A 21,751-nucleotide genomic window follows, 5' to 3' on the forward strand; every position below is an offset into this window, starting at 1 on the left:
CTTTTTTGGCTTTTTTGGCTGTCATGTAGGGGCATATTGTCAGTGTGGGGACCTCTATTTACTAAAGTCCATGAGAGTGGGGGAACTCCCATGTGCAATTGTCTAGTGGTCCCAAAAACTAATGATTATTTTTCTTGTTTTTGGTGCAGTAATGGCGCATGACAAGGATTATGTCGCTGTTATAGTTTGCTACAATGGGGAATTTGTGATTGGGAAGGATGAGTGGGAGTATGAGGGTGGAAATGAGGGCACCATCTTTGTAGATATAAAGAAGGCATCTTATATAAGATTTCTTAGGGATATAAAAACTTATTTGCCTTGTAAAGTTCAGAAGCTGCTGTATTGTATTCCTGGGAAAGACTTAAGAGAGGGTTTGAGATGCTTAGAAGATGATAATGGTCTTAGGGATGTTCTATACCATTATCTTCATGGTGAAGAGGTAAAAATATTTATTGAGTATAATAATGAAAGTGAGGATGAAGATGATGATGGAGAGAGCGCCGGAGTAGGACAAGAAGGAGATGGTATTCAAGGTAGTACTGACGTTAGGGTCGGAGGGCAGGATAGATATATGGACATGAGAGAAGCGCAAATGCAGTTCACCAAAGTGATGATGACATAGGTGATGTCACAATCTCTGGATTAGATTGGGAAGTAGCTGAATCAACTGATGATGATGATGATGGAGGGTTGCCTGCTGAAAATTTTATAAGTGATGATGACGACGAGGAGCTTGTACAGTCAAGAATACAGCGAAGGGATTTTTTAACAGCTAAGTTTGCAGCTTTGCAAATAGCCGAGGAAGTTCCAAAAAGACCCAAAGGCCCTACAGATGCTGGTGCTGTTGGCGAGGAGACTGACTATGAAGAAAGCGTCGAGAATGCTACTTCCCAAGATGAGCTTAAAGAAGATGAAGGACCTGTGCATAGAAGGAAAATGAAAAGTAAGTTTCCTTCTTATGATCCATCCGTTGCCTCTCCCACTTTGTTGGTAGGCATGAAATTTCATGATGTTAAACAATTTAGGGAAGCTATATTGAAGATCTCCATTGCTACACAAAGAAACATTGACTTCATTAGAAACACTAAGACCTTTGTAAGAGCTAGGTGTTCGCAGCAAAATTGTCCATGGAAGATCTATGGCGCATTTGTTAGGAAAACTGGATCTTTCAGTTAGAGCCTACCAAGAAGAACATACTTGTTCCATTAATTTTGAGAATAAAAGGGTAACAAGTGCATGGTTATCGAAGCAATTCTTTGAATTGATTAAGCTGATGCCTCAGATGAATACTACTCAGTTCAGGATGCTGGTGAAGGAGCAGGTAGGCATCAATATATCTAGGAATCAATGTAAAAGATCGAAGCAAAAGGTGATGAAGATACTCATTGGTCAAGTCAAGTGGTGAATATGGACAGTTGTGGGACTATGCTTGGGAGTGTAGGTTGCAAAATCCTGGAAGTAGAGTGTATCTCGAGGTCGTGGAGAGACCACTTCCTGATATTGGGACAAAGTTCGATAAATTTTATGTTTGTTTCGATGCACGCAAATGAGGTTTTTTATCTGGTTGTAAACGGATTATAGGATTGGACAGGTGTTTTTTGAAGGGCTTGTGCAAGGGAGAATTGTTGGCCGCAATTGGAAGAGATGCAAACAACCAAACGTTTCCCCTGGCTTGGGCTTTTGTGAAGGTAGAGAACAAGAACAATTGGTCCTAGTTCCTAAAAAATTTGATGACTGATTTGGAGATAACAAATGGGGCAGGGTGGGCGTTCATGAGCAACCAACAAAATGTAATGTTTGTTTTTTTAAATATTAACATACTTGTTTACTTTTTGATATCAACATGTCATTTGCTTATATTTTTTTATATTTTCAATTATTGCAGGGACTTGTTCCAGCAATAGCTGAGCTGTTGCCTTATGCTGAACATCGAATGTGTGCGCGACACATATACGCAAATTGGGCAAAGACCTATAAATGGGACAAGTTGCAGTCGCAATTTTGGTAGCTAGCAAAGAGCACGAATATGGCTGACTTTAGGATGACCAAAGAAAAGATGCTTCAATTGACAAAGGATGGGTTATGATGCACTATTCCAAATAGACCCGAAGCATTGGTGTAGGGCGTTCTTCAGCGAGGAATTCAAGTGCGATAACATTGATAACAACATCTGCGAAGCATTCGATGGGAGGATAATAGATGCTAGATGTAAACCAATTATCTCGATGCTTGAAGACATACGGGTTTTGGTCATGACTCGGCTGCATAGACAGAGATGACACTGCAAAGTGGACTAAGCAATATGGTCCTAGGATTGCTAAGAAATTAGATGACAATTTGGCTGCAAGTAGGTATTGTCATCCCATTTGGAATGGGGATGAAGGATATGAGATAATGAAGGGTTCCGATAAGTATGTTGTCCATTTAGGTACGATGAAGTGTTCATGTAGAGCATGGCAACTCAGTGGAATTCCTTGTGCAAATGCCATATGTGCAATTCAATTGAAGGGCCACAACACAGAAGACTACCTTGATGATTGGTACAAGAAATTGAAATATCTTGCTTCGTATCAATTCATGTTGTAGCCAATTAGAAGTAGCAAATTCTGGGAGCCAACAGATCGCGCAGCACCTCAACTTTTGCCACTAAAGAAGAGAATGGGAAGACCAAAGAAAAAAAGAAAAATGACAGAGGGAGAGGACTCATGTCACCATAGGATGAATAGGATGGGTGTACCGATAAAGTGCTCTTTTTGCCACATAGCAGGACACAATATTAAGGGTTGTCAATTAAAGAAGTAGCAGGAACAATTGAGGCCAGCCGAAGGGCCTAGTGAAGGGACAGTTGGAGAAGGAGAAATAGAAATGCGAAGTGAGTCGACTGTTCTTCAGTCGACGACAATAAACCCAGTAAGTCATGACAATTGTGTTTATGTTGCTTTATGGTTTGTTATGAATATGTACATAGATATAAGTGACATGTATGTAATGTTTTTGTCTTTGTCGGGTCACGGTGACACGTGAAGAATTGGTCGAAGCCCCTGCTATACCTGAAAATGAAGGGCCTGTTCAAAGAACCGAAGGTGGAAGACAGCCAGCTGTAGGATTGGCTAAAACAACTGGAGGGCCAGTTAAGTCAACTGTTCTTCAGCAACAACAGAGAAAAAAAATACCCGATCAGTTAAATGATTTGAGTTTACTTTTCATTTACGTTCTAATATGGCCTGATGTTATATTTATGATGTCCTTTGCATTTTTCTCAGGTTCGAAGAAGACAAGCTAGAGCTTAGCTGCTAATAGAGGGCCCAACTAAAGGGCCACCACCAGATCCATCACCAAGGTCATCACAAAGGCCACTAGAAGGGTCATCACAAGGGCCACCACCAAAGCCTACCGAAGGTGTCACTGAAAATCAAGAGCCACCTATAAGAAGGCCATCTACAAGATGCCTAGCTGAAGAATTGGCCGAAGAAGCCCCTTCTGTAGCTGAATAGCCACAAGAGCCGAAGAAATCACATGTGAGAAGAAGAGGCAACCAATCATAAGTACCTGAAAGTGACGCTCCCCTTCGAACAAGAGGGGCTCTTGGGAAGAGGCTTAAATATGGCCTTTATATAGATGACCGTTCTGAAACAGTTATTCTTAATGTAAGTTTTATAGGCTGCATTTAATTTAATTTATAGTGCAAACTTTTGTTGATAATTGAGTTTTCTTTTTGAAGCCTGGGAGAAGTTCAGAGGTTCTTATCTCTCAAGGCCGAACTCAGAATCAACGGCTGCGCCAACAAAGAAGAAGACATTGCCTGCGCCAACAAGAAAGAAGAGTAAGAAGAACCCGGTTGCGGGTCCATCCGAATCGGTTCGGCCTACAACGGTTGCAGCTCCTTCGAATCGGTTCAGCCTAGGACAATTGCAGCTCCATCGAGACTCAACGCATCCCAAGACAATCGAAGAAGAAGTCTCACGTCCGGTTAGAAAAAGTGCAAGGATTATGAATCAAGTGCGAAGTCCATCAAAACGAGCACGAACAGGAGGCATTATGCATATTGATTGATGAAATGGGATGTGATATGGTTTGTGGGGCTGAGGAGTCAGTTGTAAACATCTGTGGATGTTTGTTTTTTTTTTTTTTATATATATATATATATATAATAGTTTGTCATTGAGTTAGTTGAGTTTGTGAGACTTCAGTCATTGAGTTTGTGAGATAGATGTTCAAAATCAATGGAACAACCGTTGTTGCTTATCATTTTTGGCGTGCCTTTTTCTTTTTTTCTTTTTGATTTTGTTTTTTCTTTTACTTATTGCTACTTCTGGTGGTGGATATGTGGTGGTGACTGGAGTGCTCGTGTGGCTGGTGGTGGCTACTGGTGAAAAGCCTGGTGGTGGTGGGTTAGGTTGGAGGTTTTTGTTGCACCTGGTGCAAGATGTATGTGCAATATGCACAGCTTGCACCAGGTAGTGCTAGTGCAAGCTGGTGTAAGACACCTTACACTTGCAACTTATGCAGCAACATACCACCAGCATAGTGGTGGCTGGTGGTGGCTCAAATGGATGCTTGGGATGCCTAGTGGTGATGATGGCTGGAGATGGTGGCCAGTGGTGAGCGGTGGTGGTGGCTGGTAGTAGCCGATGTGTACAAAAAAAATGCCACTTAATTGATCACATTCTAAAAAATCTAGCACTTAAGTGTTCACTTTTAACAACAAGTGACACTTAAGTGATCCTTTTAATAATAACTTGACACTTAAATGACTCCGTGTCTATCACGACTGGCACTTAAGTGATCACTAGATACAACTTATAGTACTCGAGTAATCACTCGTGTCTGTTCTATGTATATGGTGGTTTGCAACAAAACAGAGAAGCTGCTGGTTTACACATTTGCTGCTGATTTACATTCAATTCAAGTAAAAATAATCACCACAACACATCGACCTAATATACATTCCATCATCTCTGATTTATATTTGAGAATAAGCAAAAACTGTCGAAATCATTCATTCATTCATTCAAAACAAGTATATTTCCCGACAGATTTACAACTATGGCAGTTGGAGAAACTTCTTCTCATCTTCCAGTCCTTTACATTTCATCATAAAGTAGGATAGACAAAGAAACAACAACACAATAAACGCTTGGTAACACTTCCGTTCAATTTTCATTTTTGAAACTTCGTTCTTCAAATGGTTAACCGAAGATGCATGAGCTTGAGTTTGCATTGAGTCAACATCGTCCAAGTCGTTCACAAGCGTAGATGGAGGTTGATGACATCCATCAAGTAGGTTCAATATCACCTCTGTGGCTCGGTGAGAGAATTTCGTATCGACCCATTTGAAGTATTTGCACTTCGAGCCTTCTCTGTATCGAGCACATCCATAGAATCTTCTCCCGGGATTCATTCGAGTCCACAGTGTTCTTCTTGGACTTGGTAACCCACAGAAACAGAAATGCTCGCCTTCTCTTTCGCTTCGGCGAGAGAAATTTAAGCCGCTGCTGAAAGTCTTGCTCTCCATTTCCAATATTCGGTGGTAGAATTTGGGGCAAATCGAATTAGAGTGCAGGATTAGGGCTCCAGCGCTTCAATAGCATCTTGCCCGATTTAGGGTTTTAGATTTAGGGCAAATGGGGAAGACGACGGCGTTTTCACTGATTTAAGGGGCTGTTTTGGGCGAACACCCGGAACGACGTCGTTTTGGGTTAATTCGAGCTGACTCAGCTCTTCGGCGAGACACATCGGCGAGAGATATTAATATTTTAATGCCACGTATGATTTCCGGCCAGCTTCGCCAGAGATAGCACTCATGTGTCCCACTTTTCTTAAAATGTGGCACTTAAGTGTACCTTTCGTAAGTTATGGCACTTAAGTGTCCATTTGGGCAAAGTTATGGCACTTGAAGAGTTCTTTTGCCGTTAACTGTGATAGCCAAGCAGCTATAGCGTATACCAAAAATCCAAAATATTATGGCAAGACCAAACATATAGATACCAAGTATAACTTTGTCAAAAATATGGTTACACGAAAGGATGTGAACTTATAGTACATATCTACGCATAGAATGGTACAAAGCCAATGCCTAGAGATGTGTTTTGTGGTCATGTAAAATCTCTAGGATTGCGTAGAGTCTGATGTACTGAATATTGTAATTTCCCTGAAGTGTTCACATTTAATGAATTTGTGTTTTTTCATCATTAATGCCTATGAATCTTTGTTTGATCTTTATGCATCTTAATGCTCAGTGTATTATATTAAGTTGAGAAAGTATGTCGGAAAGATATAAGATTAGCCCACTCATACGGGTAATCGTCTCTATTTACTATGTGATAAATAGAGATGAGACGGTTTTTAAGCTTATTATCTAGGTGATAATCGAGAGCTCAAGCTTAAAACATTTATGTCGTCTTAATTAAGTGTTAAGATGAAGACATAATATTTACTATGTCCGAAAGTAAAATACCCCACATATTTTACTTTATCTGTCTAAGATGCCAGATGTGAGTTCTGATGAATTATGTGAATGAGTAGATAAGTGAACTCAAGTTAGACATTTGGTATGTCTGAACTATCATCTGTACGGTATTGATGATGTAGACATACGCTCCATGGGAAATGAGTTAATACCGTAATACGTATTTCATACTACGTATGTGTTGACACCTAAATTTTGGCGACCCATTTAGACATTTAAAAAAAAAATTAGGGGTTAATTTTATCCCTGAAAAAATAAAATCACATGGCATATAGTTTAGGAACATTTTTGTTTATTTTATTGGACCAACGGCGAGTGCAAAATTTTTCACATATTCCGTTCAAATTCTTCACACATTTAGGCAATATACACCAAATGATATATTTTCAAGCAAAAAGGAAAATTTTGGATGGGATATTTGATAAATACAAAAGGTAATATTGCGCAGGGTGAAATGATATATTCAGAGAATCATGCATGAGTAAAATTGGAAATAAAATATGCTTCAAAGATCTAAAATTTTCCCCTTATAAAAGGCATGGCGCACGTACGGACAAAGGGGGGAGGAATTTCGAAAAAATTTGGAGCAAAAGGGATCCCTTCCGTCGAGTGAAAAGGCACAAAAAAAGAGCAAAAAGTGAAAAGTGAGTGAAGAGAGAGGAAAAGTAAAAAAAAAGAGTAAAAGAAAAGGTAAAAAAAAAAAAAAGAAAAGTCCCCCCCCGCGACTGTTCATCTTCCTCGTGGGGGAGGGGGTCTCTGTCGGCGCCGGCGCCGACTGCCCGCGTCGTCGCTGTCCCGACGCCGCCTTCGTCCGCGCTGCCCCGACGCGCCACAGCGTCCCCCGTCACCTCTGCAGATCTGTCCCGCCCATCTCGACGAAGACCCAGATCCGACGCCGCCTTTGCTCCGCTCCTAACCACGCGCAGATCAGACCCCGACGCCCGAAGGTCGCGCCGAACCGACTCTCCGCCGCCGCCGCTCACCTTCTGCAGCCCCGACGCCCGAAGCTCGCGTCGCCCCGACGCTGTCTCTGCCGTCGCCGACTTGCAGTGCCCCAGCTCCCCGATCTGCTGCTCCGTCGCTGATCTCGCCCTCGGTTCGCCTGCAACTCGTGACCTAGTAGATTCCGAGCCGGCTCGCCGCCCCGCATCCTCGTTCGCTGCTCGTGGCCCCCGACGGTAGCCGGTCCAGATCTAAGCGCCGACTTCCAAGCTTCGCCCGTGACGCCGCCCCCGCTGCTCAAGCCGTCGCTCCACCGCACCTCCATCGTCCCGACGACCCGCGGTCCGCGGTCCGCGATCCCAGCTTCGTCGCCCCTCCTCAGTCCGCGACGCCGCCCCGTGCCGACGCGCTCACCGCTCGCTCGCTGCCGGTTCCTGTTGAGCCCTCGCCGGAACCCTAGCCGGCGTTCTTTCCCCACCGGAGCCCTAAAACCAGCGGCCAAGATTTTTTTTTTCTTTCTAAAAAAAAAAAGAAAAGAAAAATTTTACTAGGTATTTTTGCTTTACTTTATTAAGCAAGTTTAGGTTTTTCTCTGTTTTTTTATCGTTATCTTTTTATGTGTTGTTTTCTTTGGTTGAAATACCTATTTATGCATAATTGAAAATCTCATGTGACACCCGAATCGCAACCGCGCAGGTTTTTTTATTTCATCTATAAAGCTTTAGATGAAATAATTAATTAAACGGGACTAAAATTGATGTTTTGATCTTTAAGGCTTAAGATCAAAGTATCGATTTTACTAGCGAAATATTATCATTTGATTTGAGCGATATGTGATGTCCCTTTTGGGGTAATTTTGAATGAATTCGATTGTTTTTATTTATCTTGGGATATGTTTGAGATAGAATATCACGTGTTTTAGGGTTATTTACATATTTAGGCAAAGCATTCTATTTATCATGAATTCTCGAAATAAAAATCGGTTTAGATTAGATGCATGTTAGGATATTACTTGTTTTAGGGTTTGCATATTTAGAATAGGAATTTTAATTTCAATTTCATAAAAATAAAAAAAAATCAAATAAATCAATTTAGGTTGCTAGATTTTAATTTAGGTTGCACGTTTAATTATTTGACAATTCTTAATTTCGAGATTAAATAAAAACACAATAAAAAATCATCATACACTTGTCATGTAGAATTAGGGCATATTTTGCATGTCATTGCATATTAGGGTTAAATTGCACTTAGTTTAATTCTAGATAATATCTTTTCTTAATTTGTTATAAGTTTAGGCATTTTTAGATATATTGCATTTTAGGATTGTTTAGGTTAAGATAATATTTTAGTTTAAATTAGGATGTGGCTCAACCTAATTCCTAATACAAATTAAATAGGATCTTAATCTAATTAGGTAATTTTCATATTTCACCTAATTTCGAATTTCATAAAAAAATAAAAAATGCCATAGGTTGATTTGTCTTTATTTTTTAGGATAAAAAATGTATTCTTTTAGGAAAAAGAAAAATTGTCATATGCACGTCATTAGGGTTAGAATTCATTGAGATGCATGTCATTTAGTATTTTTGCTAGGCCCATTCAAATTACATGTTATTAGAATTAGGTCATTTAGTTAATATTGCATTGCATATTGCATGATTTTCATTAAAAAGTGAAAACAAAATAAAAATTATGTGTTAATTAGAAACCATATCTAGGGTTGTTGATGTGGATTTTAATTTAACATTGCGAATCTTTCGTTGCTTTGAGGTAAGTCACTCGAATTTATTCATTTGGTTTCTTGAGTGTTAAATTGGTGGTTTGCGCACCGTTTAATCCACCTCACATGTTAAGGAATTAAAATCAATTCAAATTGCTTGCCAAACAATTTTTTTTTTTTCATTTTTCAAAATAAAAGAAATGGTACCGAAAGGGCGTTAGAGAAATTTAGCGTAACCAAGTCCCCGTACCCAAATCTCTCGGTCCGTAGGAATAAAGTAAATCTCCCGTTACTTTACTTGGGTTTCTAATCGACCCACCAAAAATAGATTAGTGGCGACTCTGATTGAAAATCATTTGCATGTTAAGAACTTGAACCTAAGTCGCGAATTGGTATGGGCTTGGGAGAGCCCGAGTTAAGTTTAGGCTTAACAATCCATTAGCCAAAACCCAAGGTGGTTCAAACCCCGAAAAAATTGGTCGCGACAGTATGCATGAGACGATCAATAAGAGTGGCAAAAAGTTTGATCTCAACTTTTATGCCGTGTGAGACTCTTGAGGAAAAGAGTTCCTTAATTTAAGTGCCTTTATGACTCTTACTTATTCTCAAGATTTCTATTTAGTGTTTTGCTATCTTAGAATGTTGCTAATGGTTATGAGTTGATTCAATCTAATGGGATATTTCTAGAAAAAGTAAGCTGAACTGAAATTAAGAGTTTGAAGGAAAGAAGAAGATCGAATTTGGAGAATCACATTGTAGTTTTTTGTATTCACTAGTCGATCAATTATGACTATCTTTTGGATAATCATAATTGTGAATACAATATATATATCATTATTTAAAAGAGATCAAGAAAAATATAAATGTGATTGATCAATCTAGGGTATTGCATACTAAATCTACTCAGAGTGTGATGCCCATTATGAGCTGCTATATATTCCTAACATCTGGTCGCACGGATTATTCACCAGTATGAATGTTGAAGAGAGGTAAAGAGGATCATATTCGGCCCACCATGTGTGAGTGGGAGATGATGGTTTTAATTATTAATGTGATGGGCCTAAGTTGGCCTGTCCGCCCATGTTGGGCCTAAAAGCCTAGCCCACAAGATTAGGGCCTATGGATGAAGGGATATAATGAAGGGACACGTTTCTTTTTGGAGGGGACATGTATAAGGGGAAATAAAGAGGGAGGAACGCACCTTTTTGAAGTAACGTACGTTCCTCTCTCTCTCTCTCTCTCCCTCAAAAACACTTCCAAAAGGAAAAACAGTAAGAAAAAGGCGACACACATCTTCCCTTCAAGGCGAATTGGCGTCATCGGATCGAATAGGGCCAAATTATCTTCCTCATATCAGCGTCGGTGCTTAATCTGTGACTAACAAGGTATGTTCGATTCTGTGATGTGCCTTAGGATCAGTGATGCATGTGTTTTTTCCCGGGCTCGTCTTCCACACAAGTTTAGGGGTTCAATTTAGTGTTGAATCCGATTTTTGGGAATCAGAAATTCCCTTCAAGTCCAATATGCAATGTCGTCACTGCACTTTTAATTTATTTGATACGATTCTTGAACTTATGGTAAACATTCAATCTAATCTCTAGATTATTATATCTCGGATTCAATCTAATCTCTATGAATTATAAATTGCACATGTACCAAAAATTCAAGAATCGTATTGAACAAATTAAAAGTTTAGAGACGACATCATACATTGAGCTACAATTTATGAACAACATTGAACTAATTAAAGTTCGAAGACCATATTATATAACAAGTCCAAGTTTAGGGATCATTCTGGTTATTTTCCTTAAAATTTATGACTTTTGGTTGCTGGATGGTTGCCTTGTTGGGTTGATACTACTAAGAAAAACACGGTAGGCTTAAATTAAATTAATCAAGTACAAACATGCTATTTTTTGAGCATTTTATTGCTAATTATTCTCCTTTTCTCCAGTAGTTTATTAACTTTTAGTTATATGTTAGACGGCTCTTCTTCTGGAATAATATTAGAGATGAGTCAGAAAATTTCAGTCTATCTACCAAGTAAATCAAGATGCTTGATTCTTTCCTAAGTCTAAACGAGAAAGCTTTTTATTTTTTATTTGTCTCTCCGAAATATGAAGAGTTGATGAAAGGAGACAAAAAAAACCCTTGAAATAATTGAGAAAAATGACATCGAACGTGCCAAATTCAACAAACGCAGAAAGAAGATATTATATCTCCAAAAGCTTGATACGTGCAACTATCAAGATTGATATTTCGAATTTGAAACTTGAGAAAAATCAAGGAAAATCGCAATTTAAAAGAAAGAAGAAAAAAGAAGAAATGTATTTTAACGCATCTATTTAAAAAGTTCATGATCTTGTTTTCGAATAAATGATCTTGAATTAGTTCAATACGAAAGTATAGGGATTAATGGATATCTTGCGATTAGTTGGTTAAATTGCCGTGCCACATCAAGACATCATCTAAATATCTCTCTCCCCTCAGCAATTTGAATTTTGAGCTAAAGCAATTATCCTAAGAAGAAAGAATCCGTCAAATTAAATATGACGTACCAACGTTGCACAAATCCGTTGTCGTCCAGCGGTTAGGATATCTGGCTTTCACCCAGGAGACCCGGGTTCGATTCCCGGCAACGGAATATTTTTTTACTTGTCAACCTTCGTCGGAAGAAAGAAGAAACTTTTCCGTCTGAAAACTCTCTCTTGTACGTTTGAGGTTCTCGTTCTCATTTTAGTCAAATGTCTTCAACAACTCGATCCCTCTCTTCCCCTCTCTGAGTTTAGCCTCTTCTTTTTTTCGGTCTCTTCAACTTTCTGGGAAGGGATTTTACCTAAATCACCCCCTCCTTTCTCATTGCTATTCCTTTATTTTTACTTGTTTTCTTTCCTTACTCTCCTGATTTTGTAGGTATAAGTTTTAATGGTGTTCACAGCAGCTTTGATATTAACTCTATGTTTCAACGTGCTTTTATTTAATAATTTTGCCATTTCGCACTTGCTAAAAGGCTCGCTCTCGTAGATTTCAAATATAAACTTATTCAATATGTTTATGTTGCCTTGTACAGTGATGATATTAGAGACACGAATCCTAGGGGCACATCGCCAAAATGCAAAGTCACACTTATAGTTGGAAATCTCGATGCGTGCTCATCATTAACGATGATATATGATTTAATAATTGACTGTTGGATACAGTTATGAATCTATTCATTAAAGACAAGCATATAATTACTGATTTTTTGTTTATTTTTAAGTTCTATGAATTTGTCTTGTTATGGTGACTCTTGTTTATTTTGAAGTTCCATGAATTCATCTTGTTATGATAACTATTGAGATTTCCCATAAATTCTGTAATGTATTATTTTAATAATAATTTGAGTAATGAATGGAAATTTTTTTTGACAAAAAAGATAATAGCCTGACAGCGTTCAATGTTCCCAACCCCGGCGATGGCACATGACGCTGCAGGCTTATCCCAATCCCTGAACCACCTTCATGGATGGTATAGGATCCGTATCCCCAATCGTTTGATTATGTTCCATCCGGTAGCTCATTCAACACGGGCAACACAGCCAACCCCAATCGACCGATTCAAGATTCAAATGCATTCAAATTATAATAATCAAATCAATAGGGCCATCATCAGGCAGGATAATCTTGGTAACATTAAAAGGGAACTGAAGTCCAAAAACAGAATCCAGCCACGACAATGCCACCATAACGAACCGCTATCTACATCCCTGAGCCAAGCAAAGTCATACTAGATGTTTCAACGACTAAAAGACTAATACAGCAAAATAAAACACAAATCATCTCCATAGATTCAGGAGACTTCAAAGACATGTCATTCGAACGCCCACTGGTTCTCCCGCCGCACCTCTTCCTCCTCCTCTGGGGTGAAGTCATTCCTGATGCTGAAGGTCTTGCGTATCTCCTCAGGGGTCTTGCCTTTGATCATGTCAGCCACTGTCTGGCATGTCAGGTCCAACAAGCTCTTGATGTTCAGATAGTTTGCGGACTAATCAGACACAAATTCATACATGCGTCAGACCCAGTAACAACTAATTTGAACAGCTTTGTTAACAAAAAAAGTTGGCCATGCCGCATTATGTTCACCATTTGTAAAAACAGAAAACCCTTACAATCAAGACCTTGGCATATTAAATGAACACTTAGGTTTCTCCAAAGTCAAGACCCTGCCCAGGCTGGGAATCAACAATTACCTTCATATTGGAAGCCCCACCACTGTGTTAGTCCCTCCCACACAAAGTTGAGCAGTAGCGTGGGTGCAGGACAAGCACAAGTTTCCTATTTCTATACTAAATGCGAGATTTCCGCATTAATTCCTCACCAACAAAAAGATTGCACATGGTTCTCCTTCTCCAATTATCTTTAATGATCAATGATTCAATAATATAATCCTAGATGATGCAGGGCACAGCACATGCCACTTAACTAGCTTGAACGTCAAACTACATGATGTTTAATAGCACAAAAATATTCATACGCCAGCCTCAAAGGCTAAAACAACAATTAGGGAAAAAAAAATTAAGAAAGCTTAGCACATGGCGCAAGTAAGGCATATCAAATGCATCTCCACCAACTGAAGCTAGTTCCATGGATAATTACACAATCGCTAAATTCAATTTGAGAAAACATTAACAAATGTACACCCTAGAAAGACACTTCATGTTGACAATGCTACTAGAAGACTTCAACATGTCTTTTAAAGGAGCATTGTGCCATTTCAAAGATGATACATGACTCAAATGCACTGTGAAAAGCAGTTAATAGAGATGGTAGTGCTCCTAATAGCTCATTGAAATGTAATAATATTGCAACTTCAAAGGTATAAGTGTTTCCGTAAGGAGGAAAAAAACGAGGATCTTTGGAAGTGCTTCTCACAGAGTTTTTCTCCACTTGAAAAAAGCAAGGAATCTAACGTTTTAGTCAATTCAAATCATCTCCCCAAAACTCAAAAGGGTTTCCTATTGTATATAGGCCGGCCTGCGTGATTTGATTTACAAAGGCTACCATGGGTGCACACACCAAAAGAGAAAGCATCCAATTCCACTCCTCGTGTACCGTCCAATCCCTCTTAGCGTGACGTCCTGTAGCAAACAGAATCCTATTTGCCAAGCACAAAAGGGGGAAAAAAGGGAAAGCAAAAGAGAACAAGAACACATGACACGCACATCAATCAACACATCAAACTTCGCACGAACACGGCCTCGCACCGGACTAGTTCAAATCGGAATTGCATCCCCAGTCCTTCTCTTTGCCACCCACATTCGACAAATTCAACGGAGAACCCTGAATCCCTCATCAAGACCACCCACTAACTTCCCGATCTCATGGAAAAAAATCCGATCTTTCGGCACAAACAAAAAATCGGTCAAACAGAACAAGCGAAACCCTAATTGCCGAATCGCAAAACCTAGCCCCTCGACCAAACCCCCAAAAATAAAAATAAAAAGCCAACAAAACCTAATTCGAGAACAACACGCCAATCTCCTGCCAAACGAAGGCCCCCGAAAAAGAAAAAGAAGAAACTCAAAAAAAAAAAAAAAAAAAAAAAAGAAGAAGAAGGAACCCTAAAAAAGCAACAAGGGAAAGATGGGGGAGGGAATCAACAGACCAGGATCAGGTCAAACAAGGTGGCCTGGTCGACCTTGACGAAATCGACGTCCCAGGTCTTGAGTTCCTCGTCGTTGACGCGATCCTCGGGCTTGGCGGACTCGACGTGCATCTTGCAGTACTCGATCACCTTGGCCAGGATCTTGCTGTTCACGTTGGGCAGCGGGATCGCGTTGTCGGCGCAGCCGTCCTCGATCATGTGCTTGATCGTCTGCGACTCCACCGCCACCGACTGCTCCACATCGAACGACTCCCCGTCGGAGCTCCGCAGCGTTATCTTCCTCGACGTCGCCATCTCTCGCCCTGCTTCCCCAAACGGATTCCTCGCTGGCACCGGCAGAAGATCGTCCTCCCTTCCCTCTCTGCACCAAGAATCGGCGACCAGATTTCGCTCTAGGCCCCTGTCGCTCTCTCTCTCTCTCTCTCTCTATCTTCGAAATCGAATATCGCGAGGAAATCGAAAAATCGAGTGCGGAAGAAGAAGCAAGATAAGTGGGGGCCGGGCTTAATATAGAAGGAGGTCCCCCCGTCGAGTGCTGCGAGGGGGTAGCGGGTAGCGTCCTGGATCGGACCATTGAGGGGTCGAAACGTGTCGCGAAAAAGTTCATCGGGGCCGTACGTCTCTGACACGAAAAGGCGTATAATAGATCCGTTCGCTAAATTTTATTTCCTTTTTTATTTAGATTTTTCGATGCGTTTTTATTTGCTGATAATATTTTGTGCAGTTTCTTTTTCTTTTTCTTTTTCTTTTTTGAGATTAAGCGTAGCTTTCTTTTCTTTTTTGGGTTTTCGGATTTTGAAAAAGAAAACCCAAATCAAATCAAAACTCAAAGCTTCGACAAAGGATATCTGTTGCCGTCTTTTTAGATTTTATTTAGTTTCCCATTATGAGTTTTGATGAGGTCACACAGGGTGGCCTGGTCGACCTTGACGAACTCGGCGTCCCAGGCCTTGAGGTCCTCGTCGTTGACGCGATCCTCGGCCGTGGCGGACTCGACGTGCTTCTTGCAGTACTCGATCACCATGCCCAGGATCTTGCTGTTCACGTTGGGCAGCGGGATCGCGTCGTCAGTGCAGCAGTCCTCGATCACGTGCTTGATCACCTGCGACTCCTCCGCCACCGACTGCTCCACCTCGAACGACTCCCCGTCGGAGCTCCGCAGCGTTATCTTCCTCGACGTCGCCATCTCTCTCGCCCCGCTTCCCAAAAGGATTCCTCGCCGGCACCGGCAGAAGATCGTCCTCCCTTCCCCCCTCTGCGCGAAGAATCGGCGAGCGGATTTCGCTCTCAGCTCTGTCGCTTCTTCTCTCTCTCTCTCTCTCGAAATCGAATCTCGCGAGGAAATCGAAAAATCGAGTGCGGTAGAAGGATCGAGAGAAGTTGGGGCAGGGCTTAATATAGAAGGAGGTCCTTGGGATCGAGTACTAATAATCATTCGTGTGGTCACAAACTTTCGGTATGAGCAATGCAGAAAGCTAATCAACAGAACGACACGGACGCTAGATCATTCTATGTGCTACACCGGCTATCGGAGATCGAGCAATAAAGAACGAACTACTTTACAATGTCCTAAGGAGAAGTCCCTGGAGGTGACTAGGCATCACCTCTACGTCGATAAGGTGTTTAAATGGGACATAAATCTATTTTTGGACTCATATTTAAATTATATGAGTTAGAGATTTTTAAAAATCCAGGATCAAAAAGTGAGTTTGATTTAAATGGATCCAAAATGAGTCAGAATTTATAATCCATTTTTGACTCATTTAAAATATCAAGTGAGTTAGAACTTTGGAATTCATTTCTAAATTTCCAACCCAAGCTCCACACAATATTTCCCTCTTTAACTTTATAAAAAAATTATAAAAAATCTAAATTATAATTATTTTTCATATTTTAATTTTCTTTTCTTTTTTCTTTCTTTTTCCTCCATCCTTAGCCAGTGGCCAACACGGCAACGGCCAGGCCAAGCTCGAGCCTCTCCCAATCTGGTGAGACTTGAGCTCATCGATATCGAGTGGGGCCTCGGTCACACCGGATCGGCAAGATCGAGCCTCTACCTCACCAATGAAGACCTCGCTAGATCGACAAGATCAGACCTCGCTCAATGCTAGTGGGGCCTCAGCCTCAGCAACACTCCATCTCGTCAGCGTTGGGCGAGCTCGAGTCTCGCCAAATCTGGCGATACGGGTCGAGTCGGGTATGAATTGGGTATGGATCGGATCATGTACAGATTATTAAATTTATACTACATGAATATGAGTCAAACTAAGTTAAATGGGTCAAATATGGGTCAACCCATTTTTGACCCAATCCAAACCCAAATGAACCACCCATTTGACGAGTCTAATGTCAATGTTCCCTAGGCATCCGATTATTGTGAGGGAGGAGGATCATTCTATGTGAGGCCCGGATCAAACCATTATGGGGTCGAAACGTGTCGGGAAGTTTATTGGGGCCATACGTCGGTGATGCGAAAAAAGTGTATATCCAATCCGGAAATTCAATTCGATACGGGCTTGAAGTTTCAAAAAAGGAAGATAGACCTTTTGCTAAATTATATTTCCTTTTCTATATAGATTTTTTGATGCGTTTTTATTTATTGATAATCTTTTGTGCATTTCCTTTTTCTTTTTCTTTTTTAAAGAGATTTAGTGTAGCTTTCTTTTCTTTTTGGGGTATCAGGATTTTGAAAAAAAAATCCAAATCAAATCTAAACCTCATGCCGAGAACTCAAAGTTTTGATAAAGGATATCTGGCGCCATCCTTTTAGATTTTATTTAATTTTCCATTATGAGTTTTGATGGATTTTCCTTCCATACACACATCATGCTATACGCATGATGCACATATATGGCCACGCCCATCCGTGCCCAAATCGACCAATCGATGGATAGTCAAAATGGATCATAGACCTATTTCTTAACCCATACTCGATAAGTTGAGTTTAGTAAATTGATTATCAATGAGTTTAAAATAGTAAAGCCCACAACATCATCGAGAATATTCATAACTTAAATAAACACCAATACATTTATATGATTCTCTTTCTTCACTCCCCTCCCTCATTCCGTGCTCACCTCAATTTTGATATTAATTTTTTAATATTAGTTAAATATAAAAAATGATTTAACAACATAAATCAAGTCAAGTATGTGTTGGATATAGATTGTTTCAGATATTAGTAGCAACATTCATATGACAGGATAATCTTACTAACATTAAAAGGGAACTGAAGTCCAAAAGCAGGATCCAGCCAACCAACAATGCCACCATAACGAACCGCTATCTACATTCGTGAGCCAAGCAAAGTCATATACTAGATGTTTCAACGACTAAAAGACTGACACAGCAAAATAAAACACAAATCATCTCCATAGGTTCAGGAGGAGACTTAAAAGACATATCATTCAAATGCCCACTGGTTCTCCCGCCGCACCTCTTCCTCCTCCTCTGGGGTGAAGTCATTCCTGATAGTGAAGGTCTTGCGTTTCTCCTCAGGGGTCTTGCCTTTGATCATGTCAGCCACTGTCTGGCATGTCAGGTCCAACAAGCTCTTGATGTTCAGAAAGTTTGCAGCCTGATTAGACACAAATTCATACATGCGTCAGACCGAGTAACAACTAATTGGAACAGCTTATTAACAAAAAAAAGTTGGCCATGCCGCATCACGTTCACCATTTGTAAAAACAGAAAACCCTTACAATCAAGACCTTGGCATATTAAATGAACAACACTTAGGTTTCTCCAAAGTCAAAGACCCTGCCCAGGCGGGGAATCCATAATTACCTTCATATTGGAAGCCCCACCACTGTGTTAGTCCCTCCCACACAAAGTTGAGCAGTAGCGTGGGTGCAGGACAAGCGCAAGTTTCCTATTTCTATGCCAAATGCAAAATTTCCGTATTAATTCCTCACCAACAAAAAGATTGCACACGGTTCCCCTTCTCCAATTATCTTCAATGATCAATGATTCAATAATATAATCCTAGATGATGCAGGGCACAGCACATGCCACTTAACTAGCTTGAACGTCAAACTACATGATGTTTACTAGCACAAAAATATTCATCATACGCCAGCCTCAAAGGCTAAAACAGCAATTAGGGAAAAAAAAATTAAGAAAGCTTAGCACATGGTGCAAGTAAGGCATATCAAATGCATCTCCACCAACTGAAGCTAGTTCCATGGATAACTACACAATCGCTAAATTCAATTTGAGAAAATATTAACAAATGTACACCATAGAAAGGCACTTCATGTTGACGATGCTACTAGAAGACTTCAACATGTCGTTTAAAGGAGCATTGTGCCATTTCAAAGATGATATATGACTCAAATGCACTGTGAAAAGCAGTTAATAGAGATGGTAGTGCTCCTAATAGCTCATTGAAATGTAATAATATTACAACTTCAAAGGTAGAAGTGTTCCCATAAGGAAAATAAAAACAGAGGATCTTTGAAAGTGCTTCTCACAGAGAATTTCCCCACTTGAAAAAAAGCAAAGAATCGCAGATTCTCCGGCCGACCGAAGACCCCCGAAAAAAAAATGAAGCCAAAAAAAGCAACAAGGGAAAGATGGGGAGGGAATCAACCGACCCGGATGAGGTCAAACAGGGTGGCCTGGTCGACCTTGACGAAATCGGCGTCCCAGGCCACGAGGTCCTCGTCGTCGACGCGATCCTCGGCCTTGGCGGACTCGACGTGCTTCTTGCAGTACTCGATCACCTTGGCCAGGATCTTGCTGTTCACTTTGGGCACCGGGATCGGGTTGCCGGCGCTGCCTTCCTCGATACTGTCCTTGATCGTTATCGACTCCACCGCCACCGACTGCTCCACCTCGAACGACTCCCCGTCGGAGCTCAGCAGCGTTACCTTCCTCGACGTCGCCATCTCTCGCCCTGCTTCCCAAACGGATTCCTCGCCGGCACCGGCAGAAGATCGTCCTCCCTTCCCTCTCCGCGACAAGAATCGGCGACCGGATTTCGCTCTAGGCCCTGTCGCTCTCTCTCTCTCTCTCTTCGAAATCGAAAAATCGAGTGCTGTAGAAGGATAGAGATGACTCAGATAATAGGGGGCAGGGCTTACATAGGAGGGGGCAGGGCTTAATATCGAAGGAGGAGAAAGGGCCCCCGGGGTCGGGGTAGCGCCCTGGATCGGACCAATGAGGGGTCGTAACGTGTCGGGAAATTTATCGGGGACCGTACATCGCTGAGGCGAAAGGGCGTATATAACATATCCGGGAATTCAATTCCATTCGGGCTTGGAGTTAGGAAGTTAGACCTTTTGCTAATTTAGATTTTTCAAAGTGTTTTTAAGCTTCATTTGTTTCGCAAAAAATAATTTTAAAAAAAAAAAATTTCAGATTTTCTGGCGTTCATTTCATGGAAAATGGATTCATTAAATAAAATGTTTTTCATAAAAGGAAAAAAATTCTTCTAATTTTAAGGAAAATGTTTTTCAATTTTGAAAAGTGAAAAACATTTTCCTCACTTAATCTCTCTTATTTCACACATCTACAAATCCTCACTTTCTCCTCCTCTTTCTTCTTTTTCTTTTCTTTTTTTATTCGATTTTTTTATAATTTTTTTTTTTTTTAATTCAAATTATTTTTAATTTCCTTTTTCTTTTCCATTTCTTTTCTTTTTTTTTTCTTTGTTTCCCATCTTCTTCTCTCTTGGCTAGTTGTCAACCGTCACTAGGCGAATCTCGAGCTAGTCGATCTCAAGCTCGCGCTTGCCAATCTGGTGAGCCCCTGATCGGGTGTTGCACAGGGTCGGGGTAGCGCCCTGGATCGAACCAATGAGGGGTCGAAATGTGTCAGGAAGTTTATCGAGGGCCATACATCACTGAGGCGAAAGGGCATATATAACATATCCGGAAATTCAATTCCATTCGAGCTTGGAGTTAGGAAGTTAGACCTTTTGCTAATTTAGATTTTTCAAGGCGTTTTTAGGCTTCATTTGTTTCGCAAAAAATAATTTTCAAAAAAACGTTTTTCAGATTTTCTGGTGTTCATTCACGGAAAATGGATTCATTAAGGAAAATGTTTTTCATGAAAGGAAAAAAAGTATAAGACAAGTAAGCCTCCCCAGACCATACAAGTGCTCGACGAGCCCATGCAAAAGGTTTGGTTAAGTGAAAAGTGAAAAACATTTTCCTCACTTAATCTCTCTTATTTCACACATCTACAAATCCTCACTTTCTCCTCCTCTTTCTTCTTTTTCTTTTCTTTTTTTATTCGATTTTTTAATAATTTTTTTCTTTTTTAATTCAAATTATTTTTAATTTCCTGTTTCTTTTTCATTTCATTTCTTTTTTTCTTTTTATTTTCTTTGTTTCTCATCTTCTTCTTTCTTGGCTAGTTGTCAACCGTCGCTAGGCGAATCTCGAGCCCGTCGATCTCAAGCTTGCGCTTGCCAATCTGGTGAGCCTCGAGCTCAACGCTTGCGCTCACCAATCTGATGAGAGGCAAGCTTCATGCTCATCGACAAGCTCAAGGCATGCCGATGGCCGGTCACGAGCTATTGTTGTGGCTGACGACCAACCAAGAAAGAAGGAGATGGAAAACAAAGAAAAACGAAAAGAAAATTAAAAATTAAAAAAATTAATAATATATTTTAAAAATTATAAATAATTAAAATCAATTTTTAAAAATATGAAAAATCCATTTTTAAAAATAAAATAAATGAAAAAGAGATATGAAGGAAAATATTTTCCTTACCAAACATCGAAAAATATTTTCCACTTCATTTTCATGTTTCATCCAAACACCGGAAAATAATTACATTATTCTAGAAAATATTTTCCAGAAACGCCACATTTTCTACGAAACGAATGGAGAGTGTAGCTTTCTTTTCTTTTTGGGGTTTCCGGATTTTGAAAAACAAAATCCAAATCAAATCTAAATCTCACCCTTAGAACTCAAAGCTTTGATAAATAATATATGTGCCATCTTTTTTAGATTTTATTTAATTTCTC

At 40.2% G+C, this 21,751-nt stretch overlaps 3 protein-coding genes and 1 non-coding gene across 5 annotated transcripts; 1 reads left to right on the plus strand and 3 right to left on the minus strand.

Moving 5' to 3' along the window:
- Positions 1 to 11,703: 11,703 nt before the first annotated feature.
- On the plus strand, positions 11,704 to 11,775 carry TRNAE-UUC. Its single transcript has one exon. It is a non-coding gene; the product is annotated as a tRNA-Glu (tRNA).
- Positions 11,776 to 12,726: 951 nt separating this feature from the next.
- On the minus strand, positions 12,727 to 15,253 carry LOC104419631 (SKP1-like protein 1B). Of its 2 annotated transcripts, none has more exons than XM_010031345.3 (2): positions 14,775 to 15,253; positions 12,727 to 13,154 (listed from the first exon to the last, which is right to left on the minus strand). In XM_010031345.3, exons 1-2 carry the CDS (start codon positions 15,066 to 15,068, stop codon positions 12,981 to 12,983), a joined length of 468 nt encoding a protein of 155 aa, XP_010029647.1. In that variant the 5' UTR covers positions 15,069 to 15,253; the 3' UTR covers positions 12,727 to 12,980. The 2 variants fall into 2 exon arrangements, with proteins under 2 accessions (XP_010029647.1, XP_010029648.1); XM_010031346.3 differs by having other exon boundaries at positions 14,808 to 15,240.
- A 95-nt stretch (positions 15,254 to 15,348) lies between these two features.
- On the minus strand, positions 15,349 to 16,205 carry LOC104420786 (SKP1-like protein 1B). The gene has a single exon (XM_010032567.3). It carries the CDS (start codon positions 15,958 to 15,960, stop codon positions 15,637 to 15,639), a length of 324 nt encoding a protein of 107 aa, XP_010030869.3. The 5' UTR covers positions 15,961 to 16,205; the 3' UTR covers positions 15,349 to 15,636.
- A 1,765-nt stretch (positions 16,206 to 17,970) lies between these two features.
- On the minus strand, positions 17,971 to 19,860 carry LOC104419632 (SKP1-like protein 1B). Its single transcript, XM_010031347.3, has 2 exons — positions 19,370 to 19,860; positions 17,971 to 18,351 (listed from the first exon to the last, which is right to left on the minus strand). Exons 1-2 carry the CDS (start codon positions 19,661 to 19,663, stop codon positions 18,178 to 18,180), a joined length of 468 nt encoding a protein of 155 aa, XP_010029649.1. The 5' UTR covers positions 19,664 to 19,860; the 3' UTR covers positions 17,971 to 18,177.
- Between the last annotated feature and the right edge of the window lie 1,891 nt (positions 19,861 to 21,751).

Source organism: Eucalyptus grandis, chromosome 9, assembly GCF_016545825.1.
Source record: "Eucalyptus grandis isolate ANBG69807.140 chromosome 9, ASM1654582v1, whole genome shotgun sequence".
Lineage (NCBI taxonomy): Eukaryota > Viridiplantae > Streptophyta > Magnoliopsida > Myrtales > Myrtaceae > Eucalyptus > Eucalyptus grandis.

Excerpts from the sequence above, each read along its gene's own strand:
- LOC104419631 (XM_010031345.3), bottom strand. The coding sequence starts at position 15,068 with ATGGCGACGTCGAGGAAGATAACGCTGCGGAGCTCCGACGGGGAGTCG. Across the intron at positions 13,155-14,774 it reads CCTTGTTTGACCTGATCCTG|TCCGCAAACTATCTGAACAT; the intron begins GTCTGTTGATTC and ends GTGTCTGATTAG.
- LOC104419632 (XM_010031347.3), bottom strand. The coding sequence starts at position 19,663 with ATGGCGACGTCGAGGAAGGTAACGCTGCTGAGCTCCGACGGGGAGTCG. Across the intron at positions 18,352-19,369 it reads CCCTGTTTGACCTCATCCGG|GCTGCAAACTTTCTGAACAT; the intron begins GTCGGTTGATTC and ends GTGTCTAATCAG.
- LOC104420786 (XM_010032567.3), bottom strand. The coding sequence starts at position 15,960 with ATGGCGACGTCGAGGAAGATAACGCTGCGGAGCTCCGACGGGGAGTCG.